Raw genomic sequence first — 13823 nt, forward strand, 5'->3', positions numbered from 1 at the left:
ATTCAGTTGCTCCAGTCCTGGGTGGTACTGAGTCATGACGGGAATGCTCCTCTGTGGCTGGATGGTGGGACTTTAGGAGTTTGTGGGTGACTGGAAAGATAAAGCATGGGAGATCTGCTTTTGTACAGGGTTGGGAGGGTAATTGCAGCATGTGAAGGCCTTGATGAGACCTTCAGTATATTTTGAGAGGGACTGCTCATCACCAACGATGCAATGGCCATGGTGGTTATGCTGTATGGAAGCGGTTTCTTTGTATTGAATGGGTGGCAGCTACCAAAGAGGAGGTATTGCTGTTGGACAGTAGGTTTGATATGGACAGCGGTATCCATCTTTGAGGTGGAGGTCAACATCTATGAAGGTGGCTTGTTGGGTTACTTAGGACAAGGTGAAGTGAATGGTGGAGAAGGGGTTGAGGGCTGGAAAAATGTGGATGGGGTGTCCTCACCCTCAATCCAGATCATGGGGATGTCTTCAATGAGCATGAACCAGATGAGGGGTTTGAGATTCTGGGTATTCAGGAAGGATTCCCTTAGATAGCCCATGAATAGGTTGGCATAGGATGGGGGTACTGCAGGTGCCCACAGGTGTACCCCACATTTGTTTGTAGGTAATGCCTTCAAAGGAGAAGTAGTTGTGGGTGAGAATATAGCTGGTCATGGTGACTAGGAAGAAAGTTGTTTCTTTGGACTCTGACAGGCATTGGCAAAGGTAGTGTTCAACAGTGTTAAGGACATGGGCATGTTGGATGCTAGTGTAAAGGGAGGGGGCATCAATAGTGTGTGCAGGGCACCATATGGTAAAGGGACAGGAACTGTGGAGAGTTCATGGAGGAAATGGTTGGTATCTTTTTTATAGGAGAGTAGGTTGCGGGTAAAAGGCTGAAGTTTTTGGTCCACGAGAACAGAGATTCTCTCATGGGGGGGGGGGGGGGGGGGGGCGGCTCTGATCTCATCGACCAACACCTTCAGTGTATTAGCTGCAACCTACCCTCCTACATTAAAGATACCAACCAGTTCGATGGAGGAGATGGCTGGTATCTTTAATATAGGAGGGTAGGTTGCGACTAATACCCATCAACTCTCCATGGTTCCACTTCCTTTACCACATGATCCCCTGCTCATCACTATTGATGCCACCTCCCTTTACACTATCGTCCAAAATGCCCATGGCCTTAATATTTTCCCAATGCCTGACAGATTCCAGATCAACAAGCTCCTTCCTAGTCACAATGACCGACTATATCCTCACCCACAATTAATTCTCCTTTGAAGGCATTACCTACTATCAAATTATGGGTACAACTATGAGCACCTGCATGATACTTACCCTATTCCAACCTATGGACCATCTAGAGGACTCCTTCCTAAACGCCCAGAATCCCAAACCCCTTACCTGGTTCATGTTCACTGATGACATCTTCATTATCTGGCTTGAGGGTGAGGACACCCTATCCACATTCCTCCAGAACCTCAACACCTCTATTTACTTCACCTTGTTTTAAGTAACCCAACAAGACACCTTCCTTGATGTTGACCTCCACCACAAAGATGGCTACATCAGTACTTCTGTCCATATCAAACCCACCAACCAACAGTAAAACCTCAATTTTGACAGCTGCCACCCATGCCATACCATGAACATCCATTCATACAGCCTAGGCACTCATAGCCATCACATCTGTAGTGACAAGCAGTCCCTCTCAAAATATACCAAGGGTCCTCACTGAGGCCTACGCAGATCATAATTACCCTCCCACCCTTGTATAAAAACAGATCTTCCATGCCTTATCTTTCCAGTCACTCACCAACTCCCAAAATCCCCACCATCTGGCCACAGAGGAGCATTCCTCTCATGACTCAGTACCACCCAGGACTGGAGCAACTGAATTACATTCTCCACCAGGGTTTCAACTATCTCTTGTTGTGCCACGAAATAAGAAATGATCTACCCCAACCCTTCCAAAGTGGTACTCCACCACCTACCAAACCTACACAATATCCTCATCCATCCCTGCACAACCCCTGCTCCCAACCACTTTCCTCATGACTCATATCCCTGTAGTATACCTAAATGCAAGACCTGTCCCATACATCCTCCCATCACTGAAGTCCAATCACAAACATTACCTATCCCATCAAAGGCAGGGCTATCTGTGAAACCAGTCATGCAATTTACAAGCTAGGCTGCGACCACTGTGCTGCATTCTACGTGGGCATGACAACCAATAAGCTGTCTGTCCACATGAATGGCCACCAATAAACTGTGACCATGAAACAGCTGGACAATCCCATTGCTGAGCACACTGCCAAACACAACATTCTTCATTTCAATGACTGTTTCACATACTGTGCTTTTTGGATCCTTCCCACCAACACTAGCTTTTCTGAATTGCACAGTTGGAAAATCCCTTTGTAATATATTCTATGTTCCTGTAATCCTCCTGGGCTGAACTTGCATTAGTCACTGTCTGCACCCATCTCATCCCTTCTGTGTTCCCATTCTAGCACTACACAGCCCTCCATACCACCAATTCACCCTCAGTCTTCTTACTTCTCTCCTTTTCAGCAACCTCACCTCTCCCTCTCTCTCAGTCTAACCTCCTAACTGCACCTAGCTGCCCTACATCCCCCCCCCCCCCCACCTCTTCCCTGTATGGTGCCACTTCATTAGTTACTGTCCTTACCCATCTAGCCCTTTGCCTGTTCCCTTTCCAGCACTACAAAACCCTCCATTCCACCAACACATCCGCAGTCTTTTTACTTCTCACTTTTCTGAGACCTCCCCCCCTCCACCCCTCCCTCCATCTAACCTCCCAACTGCACACAGCTGCCCTATCCCCTCTGCACCTCATCCCAGTATGCTCCCACAAGCACCACTTTATCACTTTCCATTCCCTACCTCAATCCTGCTATCCCTTCACCTCCCCAGCCCAGCCTCCTCCATACCTGCACGACCCAATTGCCTCTCTCCCATCATGTGATGCTGCTTGCAGTCTGGCTTCAGCTGCCAGAGACTGTTGTCATGTGTGTAGAAGTTGCATTTGCGTGTGTGTGTGTGTGTGTGTGTGTGTGTGTGTGTGTGTGTGCATGTGTGTTGTCTAATTTCAAAAAAGGTCTTGTTGGCTGAAAGCCCACTTCAGAGTTTTGTTGTGCCTATCTTCAATTTAGATCTAGTAGGTATCATTTCATACTCATGGTAGTGTTCTTTTGTAGTGAACTTGACTACATATTGCAATAAGTTCACTGTAGTTAAAACGACTAGTGAGGATAAATCCAGTGAAGATGAAACAATATCAAATTGCTTTCTGAAAACTGGTCTGAAAATATAGGTGGAAACGTCAGTGGCAATAAAAGTTTGTGTCGGTTTGGAAGTGTGTTCATTTAGTCTATGGGTTAAGGCAACTGCTTGAAAAAGCAGTTAATTGTGTGTAATACCATTAAGTTTTGCCTTGGGTATTTAATAGATATTTCATTTTATTAAAACATATTCGCCTTTTACATACATGTTTAGAATTTGAGTTTACCTTGACTTACTGGTTATTTCTGCAGTTTTTGGTCCAAGTGCATCTGGTGAGAAATTAAAAATTTACCAGAAAACTTACAAAATTCATGATTTCATTAGATAATCATTTATTGCTGAGCTGACAGAGTAGTTGGATCAGAAATAAAGACAAATAATTCAGCTTATCATGATGGTAAAAGTGATATAGTTTGCCATATAATCATATTTGCCCAACATAACTTTATCACCTATTTTAGTAGAAATACAAGTAATAATTGTGTTAGTTTAGTATAAGTGTTCATAATATGAAGTGAGCAAGTTGTGTTTTGCACAGAAATCTCTTGCATCTCGAGTCAGCAGACACTGCCTGTCTCTGTGGCAGTCGCATCCAGTGGGCATCGACGCACCAAGTCACCTCCAAGTCATGTCCACAACAGTTCCAGTGCAGTAGGATTCAGCAGGTCACGCAGCTGTTCCATGGGTGCTGATCAGGACTCAGACAGCAGTGGAGGTCCTGGCAGCCCAAGACGGAATGAGTCCAAACCTGTTCAATATCGCATACCAGCTTCCAACAGCAGAACATCTAAAGTACCACATCATGGTTAGAAGCCTCCTATTGGAATTATTTAATAAACAAAGAGAAGGAAAGAATGAATTTAATTGATTATTTAAAAGTTTTCAATTTCATATGAAAGCTTACATATGTATATAATTTGTACATAAAGTTACTCACTTCCTCATTTTATAAAAATACTCTATCAGACAGCATGATCAGCACTCTAGAATATTTGCTTCACAGTGTTATATCAGAAAGTGTTATCACTGAGGAAGTCCAGAATTTAGAATGGCAGACAAAATTACTGCTTGCTGTAGGGGTGATTGCTTGTCGTAAATGAAGATAAAAACAAGATATGCACATCAATTCCAGTAACTTTAGAGTAGAGTATCAGTACTACGCTCATGGTTCCAAACATTCTTGATTAAATATTTGGGTCTACTCTTATAGATTGAATAGAACAGGACAAACACATGAAAATAATTGTGTGAGGATAATGGAAGACCTTGCTTTATAGGGCTCACAGTTCATTTTTGAGTACATGCTTGGCAAACATGAGGCCGAGGCCTTTTGGTACTACTCCCTGTTTGGTGCCACAACTGTAACCTCTGGCAATTCATTGTACTCCCTCCCCTATGGGATCAGGCACTAGAACAGATCCATAACTCTTACCTGTTGTAAGAGGCAAGCGTTTTTGTCGACAACTCTGCTATTATCAAGACAATGCTTAGTATTAGCTCCCCTCACAAACACCCTGAACTACTTCTGGTACTTGTGTTTCCATTTTTAATTTTGCCCTTCACTTTCATATTTTCTCCAGAAATGTGGGCCAATTAGGGTAAGACACCTTGTGTTTACTCTATCCACTGTATGTGGAGGTCCTGTGCACTTCTCATTCGAGTGGATTTATGTTAGGACATGAAAGCCAGCACAGTAGCTTATCAGTCATGGGGAGAATGGTGGAGGAGAGGGAGATCATTATGGACCTTCACAGTCATAACCCTATAACCACAAAGAGATCACAATGCTAATGCCTGAGCTGCAAACTCCACTTGTACACCAAGAAGTATGTGCCATTCTATTACGTGGCACAGACTCAGGGCAATGGGCTATTATGCCAGAAAGCCTTGGTGTGGCAGGTAACAGCAAATAGGAGCCTCCTATCTTAATGAAAGCAACAGAATGGATAATCTTCGATGAATCAGATCTAACTCACCCGTACCAGTGACTGTGCCAAAACTCTTGTCTCATCAGAAAGGAAAAAGGGGTTCAATACAGACATTAATAACTAAGAAGAGTTCCTGTCTTTGGTCTCACCCTCTGTTATGAGCCAATGAAGAAGAAATGAAGACAGACAATTCACTTCAGTCTTGATATGCTCCAGAACTGATGGAGAATCTTTTGCTATGATGAAGCCACTGTTTTCTGTTGAAAATATTGAAGATAAATTCAGAGAAGTCACTGCAATAAAGAAAATCAAAAACTGATCTCTGTTGATCAAAACTTTGAGTGCTAATTAGTTACAGGCTCTGCAGGTCAGTGGAGATATAATAGTCACCATCACTCCTCATAGTAAACTCAAGGTCTCATCTTCCACTGGATCTTAATGCTGCTAATAACTGAAGAACAACATGCAACAGCACAGAATGCATTTTTTGTCACATTTAGAGAAGACTTAATGATAACTGTGTAGACACTAGTTCATTTATACTAGCTTCTGATGAATATGTTTTACCAAAGAGGGTTAAAGTTACAATTTATAAGCATGCCATCAAACACCCTATGGGGCAGAAAATCGCATTCAGTAGAGGTCAGTCAATAGAGCAATTAATAGCTGAACTAAAACTCTTGTCTGCTCAGCACCAGAGCTCCAACATGCTTTATGATACTCTGCAACAGATATTACAATTTGCCACCCACAGCATCTCCCCCTTTATCCAGTAGAACATCCACAGTAATTTCTGTGTAAGGAAACTTTTTAAGCCAGTCAACAAAAGAGAATTAAAGAAGTTGTACTAGATACTATGACAGAATTATATACACTGCAGAAGCAAAAGTCTGCTTTTTACCTTGTGTTCAAAAGACTGCACCTGAGTATACCACTGGCTGTAATTTTATCAATGCACAAGCCACCTATCACTCGACTCATTTACTATGAGAACAATGCACAGACATCTAGCTACCTATCCCTTGAAAGGTGCTGCCTTCTGTTATCAATTTATGGTATTATTCAAAGAAACATTAGCAAACATAATGTTTGACATCACGAATGGCTAAGCCAGTATTTGACTGCGTTGACATAATTTCATGCCTGTACTCATTAGATTTTGCAGCTTATGAATTCTGATACAAATACATCATGTTTGTTTAGTGAGCAAGAAATTTTGGAAGCTCAAGAGGAAGAAATTGCTCAGTAACTCATCATGCACTTCTATTTTGAAAGGATAATTACACTTTCTGTCATAATTATTTTCAAATTTGTAACCTATAAAAAAACTGAAGTAAATATCACAAATGACTCTTGAAGCTTGGTCCTTTTTTAGTATGTATTATTGCTGAAGATATATCAATCACATACGTGCCTGTAACACTATAAATAATGACATAAATTGCCACTCTTCTTGGCCCCGACATTCCTCTAAGTGGCCAGTGTTCAAAGTGTTAAGGATGATCAAGGGGATGACTAAGGCACAAGGTACTTCTCTCCACACCTCACCCAGCGAGGTGGCGCAGTGGTTAGCACACTGGACTCGCATTCGGAAGGACGACGGTTCAATCCCACATCCGGCCATCCTGATTTAGGTTTTCCATGATTTCCCTATATCACTTCAGGCAAATGCCAGGATGGTTCCTTTGAAAGGGCACGGCCGATTTCCTTCTCCATCCTTCCCTAACCTGAGCTTGTGCTCCGTCTCTAATGACCTTGTTGTCAATGGGACGTTAAACACTAATCTCCTCCTCCTCTCCACACCTCACAAAAGAAGCAATCATATTAAGCTGACTATACAGGGTGTTACAAAAAGGTACAGCCAAACTTTCAGGAAACATTCCTCACACACAAATAAAGAAAAGATGTTATGTGGACATGTGTCCGGAAACGCTTAATATCCATGTTAGAGCTCATTTTAGTTTCGTCAGTATGTACTGTCTTCCTCGATTCACCACCAGTTGCCCCAATTGAAGGAAGGTAATGTCGACTTCGGTGCTTGTGTTGACATGCGACTCATTGCTCTACAGTACTAGCATCAAGCACATCAGTACGTAGCATCAACAGGTTAGTGTTCATCACGAACGTGGTTTTGCAGTCAGTGCAATGTTTACAAATGTGGAGTTCGCAGATGCCCATTTGATGTATGGATTAGCAATAGCTGTGGCGCGGTACGTTTGTATCGAGCTAAATTTCCAGAATGAAGGTGTCCTGACAGGAAGACATTCGAAGCAATTGATCAGCGTCTTAGGGAGCACGGAACATTCCAGCCTATGACTCGCGACTGGGGAAGACCTAGAATGACGAGGACGAGGACACATGCAATGAACGAGGCAATTCTTCGTGCAGTTGACAATAACCCTAATGTCAGAGTCAGGGAAGTTGCTGCTGTACCAGGTAACGTTGACCACGTCACTGTATGGAGAGTTCTACGGGAGAACCAGTTGTTTCCATACCATGTACAGCATGTGCAGGCACTATCAGCATCTGATTGGCCTCCACGGGTACACTTCTGCGAATGGTTCATCCAACAATGTGTCAATCCTCATTTCAGTGAAAATGTTCTCTTTACAGATGACGCTTCATTCCAACATGATCAAATTGTAAATTTTCACAATCAACATGTGTGGGCTGATGAGAATCCGCACACAATTGTGCAATCACGTCATCAACACAGATTTTCTGTGAACGTTTGGGCAGGAATTGTTGGTGATGTCTTGATTGGGCCCCATGTTCTTCCACCTACTCTCAATGGAGCATGTTATCACGATTTCATACGGGATACTCTACCTGTGCTGTTAGAACATGTGCCTTTACAAGTACGACACAACATGTGGTTCATGCACAATGGAGCTCCTGCACATTTCAGTCGAAGTGTTTGTACGCTTCTCCACAACAGATTCGGTGACTGATGGATTGGTAGAGGCGAACCAATTCCATGGCCTCCATTCTCTCCTGACCTCAACCCTCTTGACTTTCATTTACGGGGGCATTTGAAAGCTCTTGTCTACGCAACCCCAGTACCAAATGTAGAGACTCTTTGTGCTCGTATTGTGGACGGCTGTGATACAATACGCCATTCTCCAGGGATGCATCAGCGCATCAGGGATTCCATGCGATGGAGGGTGGATGCATGTATCCTTGCTAACGGAGGACATTTCGAGCATTTCCTGTAACAAAGTGTTTGAAGTCACGCTGGTACATTCTGTTGCTGTGTGTTTCCATTCCATGATTAATGTGATTTGAAGAGAAGTAATAAAATGAGCTCTAACATGCAAAGTAAGCATTTCCAGACACGTGTCCACATAACACATTTTCTTTCTTTGTGTGTGAGGAATGTTTCCTGAAAGTTTGGCCATACCTTTTTGTAACACCCTGTATATCAGCCACACTAGAATGATCCGTGAGTTCCTCTTACACTAAGAGGGTCTTCCTAACTGCAGCTGTAGTAACATTTTAATGATAGCTCATATTCACACCAAATTTGTCCCTCTGGCTAATGTAAGACCAGCTGTTAACCAAAACAGACATTGGGACAGTAGTTAAACAAGTCATAATTTCATGAGAAAAAGTGGTTATTGTCATAAAATTTTGTCTTTCACAGTTCTGTGTTGATTCCAGAGATGAATGTAGAGGGGGCATTCGTGTAATATATGCCATGGGGGTGGAAAGGGAGGCTGAGAGCTTCCAGCTGCATTCTGCATCTGTCATATGCTACAAATATTATTTTTTAACCCCTGAACCTAAAATCTTGAGTTATCTCATTTTTATTATTTTGACAGAAGCTTAAAATCCTGAATATACTCGGGCAACTTGAGAAAAGATCTTTGAAAAAAATAAAACCTCACTTATATCCATTTGATCACTGTCTTTTCTTTTAGTTCTCTCTGTTCTGGCACTATTTTTAGTTGCCTGGGGTTTTATTTCTGTTTAAGCTGTCTCTCTCATTTAAAGCAGTGTCCTGCAAATTGTAGCCTCAACGACAAGGTTAAGGACCCTGGGGTAGACCGTTCTTGTCTATTTGATTCATATCATGTTGCTTGAACTTCCTGAGGAAGTGTCCAACAATAAAGCTCTTTGGATCCTTTAAACTCATCACCATCCTCACTGTCACACTTTTTAGAAGGATTCTGGGGTGTGCACCTTACCTGCAAGTAAATCATGTATAAAATACTGTTGAGTACTGATTGCATGTTTGTCAACTTTTATATGTTAAGATGCAGGAAGAGAGTGCAAGAGTTCATAAACATGATGCTTGAGTTATAATCAGCCAGCTCATTCAGAACTATCATAAAACAGGGTGAACAGTAACAAATTTGAACTTTGGTTGAAAAATTTACTTATTGTTTGTCAAGTTTAAACAAAAAAATACTACCCAAAACTGTATTGCTCTTAACATCTTATGATATTATCAAATTATTTTCTTTCAATAAATTTAAAAAAATTAAACACGGTGTTTCTAATCACCCTGCAGGTAGGTGTTAATAGAAACAGTGTTACAAAACTATCATTATTTCTTTTGAAAGCAAAGATAGGTTGATAAAAGCTATGAAATATATTTTTTTCTTTTATAAAATAAACAGATAAACATTTATTTCAAAAGATAATGGTCTGTTGTTGTTGTGGTCTTCAGTCCCGAGACTGGTTTGATGCAGCTCTCCATCCTACTCTATCCTGTGCAAGCTTCTTCATCTCCCAGTACCTACTGCAGCCTACATCCTTCTGAATCTGCTTAGTGTTTTCATCTCTAGGTCTCCCTCTACGATTTTTACCCTCCACACTGCCCTCTAATACTAAATTGGTGATCCCTTGATGCCTCAGAACATGTCCTACCAACCAATCCCTTCTTCTAGTCAATTTGTGCCACAAACTCCTCTACTCACCAATTCTGTTCAATACCTCCTCATTAGTTATGTGATCTACCCATCTAATCTTCAGCATTCTTCTGTAGCACCACATTTTGAAAGCTTATATTCTCTTCTTATCCAAACTATTTATTGTCCATTTTTCACTTCCATACACGGCTACACTCCACACAAATACTTTCAGAAACGACTTCCTGACACTTAAATCTATACTCGATGTTAACAAATTTCTCTTCTTCAGAAACGCTTTCCTTGCCATTGCCAGTCTACATTTTATATCCACTCTGCTTCGACCATCATCAGTTATTTTGCTCCCCAAATAGCAAAACTCCTTTACTACTTTAAGTGTCTCATTTCCTAATCTAATTCCCTTAGCATCACCCAACTAAATTTGACTACATTCCATTATGTTCGTTTTGCTTTTGTTGATGTTCATCTTATACCCTCCTTTCAAGACACTGTCCATTCCGTTCAACTGCTCTTCCAAGTCCTTTGCTGTCTCTGACAGAATTACAATGTCACTGGCGAACCTCAAAGTTTTTATTTCTTCTCCGTGGATTTTAATACCTACTCCCAATTTTTCTTTTGTTTCCTTTACTGCTTGTTCAATATACAGATTGAATAACATTGGGGAGAAGCTACAACCCTGTCTCACTCCCTTCCCAACTACTGCTTCCCTTTCATGCCCCTCGACTCTTATAACTGCCATCTGGTTTCTGTATTTTACTCATGCCACCTTCGGAATGTGAAAAAGAATATTCCAGTCAACATTGTCAAAAGCTTTCTCTAAGTCTATAAATGCTAGAAATGTAGGTTTGCCTTTCCTTAATCTATTTTCTAAGATAAGTCATAGGGTAAGTATTGCCTCACGTGTTCCAATATTTCTACGGAATCCAAACTGATCTTCCCCAAGGTCAGCTTCTACTACCAGTTTTTCCATTCGTCTGTAAAGAATTTGTGTTAGTATTTTGCAGCCATGGCTTGTTAAACTGATAGTTTGGTAATTTTCACATCTGTCAACACCTGCTTTCTTTGGGATTGGAATTATTATATTCTTCTTAAAGTCTGAGGGTATTTCACCTGTCTCATACATTTTGCTCACCAGATGGTAGAGTTTTGTCAGGACTGGCTCTCCCAAGGCTGTCAGTAGTTCTAATGGGATGTTGTCTACTCCCGGGGCCTTGTTTTGACTCAGGTCTTTCAGTGCTCTGTCAAACTCTTCATTCAGTATCATATCTCCCATTTCATCTTCATCTACATCCTCTTCCATTTCCATAATATTGCCCTGAAGTACATCGCCCTTGTATAGACACTCTATATACTCCTTCCACCTTTCTGCTTTCCCTTCTTTGCTTAGAACTGGGTTTCCATGTGAGCTCTTGATATTCATGCAAGTGGTTCTCTTTTCTCCAAAGGTCTCTTTAATTTTCCTGTAGGCAGTATCTATCTTATCCCTAGTGAGATAAGCCTCTACATCCTTACATTTGTCCTCTAGCCATGCCTGCTTAGCCATTTTGCACTTCCTGTGGATCTCATTTTTGAAACGTTTGTATTCCTTTTTGCCTCCCTCATTTACTGCATTTTTATATTTTCTCCTTTCATCAATTAAATTCAATATTTCTTCTGTTACCCAAGGATTTCTACTAGCCCTCGTCTTTTTACCTACTTGATCCTCTGCTGCCTTCACTACTTCATCCCTCAGAGCTACCCATTCTTCTTCTACTGTATTTCTTTCCCCCATTCTTGTCAATTGTTCCCCATTCTTGTCAATTGTTCCCTTGCGCTCTCCCTGAAACTCTGTACAACCTCTGGTTTAGTCAGTTTATCCAGGTCCCATCTCCTTACATTCCCACCTTTTTGCAGTTTCTTCAGTTATAATCTACAGTTCATAACCAATAGATTGTGATCAGAGTCCACATCTGCCACTGGAAATGTCTTACAATTTATAACCTGGTTTCTAAATCTCTGTCTTACCATTATATAATCTATCTGAAACCTGTCAGTATCTCCAGGCTTCTTCCATGTATATAATCTTCTTTTATGATTCTTGAACCAAGTGTTAGCTATGATTAAGTTATGCTCAGTGCAAAATTCTACCAGGCGGCTTCCTCTTTCATTTCTCCCCCCCAATCCATATTCCCCTACTATGTTTCCTTTTCTTCCTTTCCCTACTATTGAATTCTAGTCACCCCTGACAATTTAATTTTCATCTACCTTCACTATCTGAATAATTTCTTTTATCTCATCATACATTTCTTCAATTTCTTCGTCATCTGCAGAGCTAGTTGGCATATAAACTTGTACTACTGTAGTAGGCATGGGCTTCGTGTCTATCTTGGCCACGATGATAAGTTCACTATGCTGTTTGTAGTAGCTTACCTGCACTCCTATTTTTTCTATTCATTATCAAACCTACTCCTGCATTACCCCTATTTGATTTTGTATTTATAACCCTGTATTCACCTGACCTGACCAAAAGTCTTGTTCCTCTTGCCACCGAACTTCACTAATTTCCACTATATCTAACTTTAACCTATCCATTTCCCTTTTTAAATTTTCTAACCTACCTGCCCAATTAAGGGATCTGACATTCCATGCTCTGATCCATAGAACACCAGTTTTCTTTCTCCTGATAACGATGTCCTGTTGAGTAGTCCCATACCAGGGATCTGAATGGAGGACTATTTTACCTCTGTAATATTTTACCCAAGAGGATGCCATCATCATTTATCCATACAGTAAAGCTGCATGCCCTCGGGAAAAATTATGGCTGTAGTTTCCCCATGCTTTCAGCTGTTCGCAGTACCAGCACAGCAAGGCCGTTTTGGTTAGTGTTATAAGGCCAGATCAGTCAATCATCCAGACTGTTGCCCTTGCAACTACTGAAAAGGCTGCTGCCCCTCTTCAGGAACCACACTTTTGTCTGGCCTCTCAACAGATACTCCTCCGTTGTGGTTGCACCTACGGTACAGCTATCTGTATCGCTGAGGCACGCAAGCCTCCTCACCAACGGACCAATTTTAATAATGGTTTATTAATTTTAAAAGTAAGTAAAATGTACAAAAATGTTTGTATCACATAGCTAATCTATTCAAACTTAAGGTGAACAAACAGAGCACAGCTGTTTACCATGAGCCTGGTCCTGTATTATTAATAAATTGTTCAACATTAGCATTCATTCAACATTAGCACCCAACGGCCCATATAATAATAAATGAAGAATCCCATCATCACAAACTTATGAAAACATGCTCCCTTTGAATCTGCTACATAATAATAAATGAAGAATACAATCATCACAAACCTACCAGAACATGCTCTCTTTGAATGCACCCATATAATAATAAATGAAGTATACCTTCATAAAGCAAACAGCACATGCTCCCTTTGAGTAGGCCCCCATACAATAACTCAATAACTTCTATGCCAGTAACTAGATTGCCCCTCAGCTCTGTTTCTACACTTGTCCCGACTTCTTGCAACATTACTGTCTGTATTACAGACATCAGAGTGATAGCAACAGATGCCAGCCCACAGATGATGTCAATTTTCACTCCATCCTCTTTACATCAGCTTACAATTTTAAAATAATACACATAAAACACAATGCTTTTTTTAATTATTACTATGTACATGGCATATATTCCTTCTAATAAGATATTTCGCTCTTGGTTCATCATTACATAGCATGGTG

General features: G+C 41.1%; 1 protein-coding gene across 1 annotated transcript in view; it reads left to right on the top strand.

Moving 5' to 3' along the window:
• LOC124616368 (Down syndrome cell adhesion molecule-like protein Dscam2) overlaps nt 1-13823 on the top strand; it is a 445499-nt gene that overhangs the window by 373424 nt on the left and 58252 nt on the right. Inside the window, exon 29 of the mRNA XM_047144679.1 lies at nt 3836-4102. Coding sequence (XP_047000635.1) covers nt 3836-4102 — 267 coding nt within the window. The remainder of the gene's footprint in view (nt 1-3835; nt 4103-13823) is intronic.

Source organism: Schistocerca americana, chromosome 5, assembly GCF_021461395.2.
Source record: "Schistocerca americana isolate TAMUIC-IGC-003095 chromosome 5, iqSchAmer2.1, whole genome shotgun sequence".
Taxonomy (NCBI): Eukaryota; Metazoa; Arthropoda; class Insecta; order Orthoptera; family Acrididae; genus Schistocerca; species Schistocerca americana.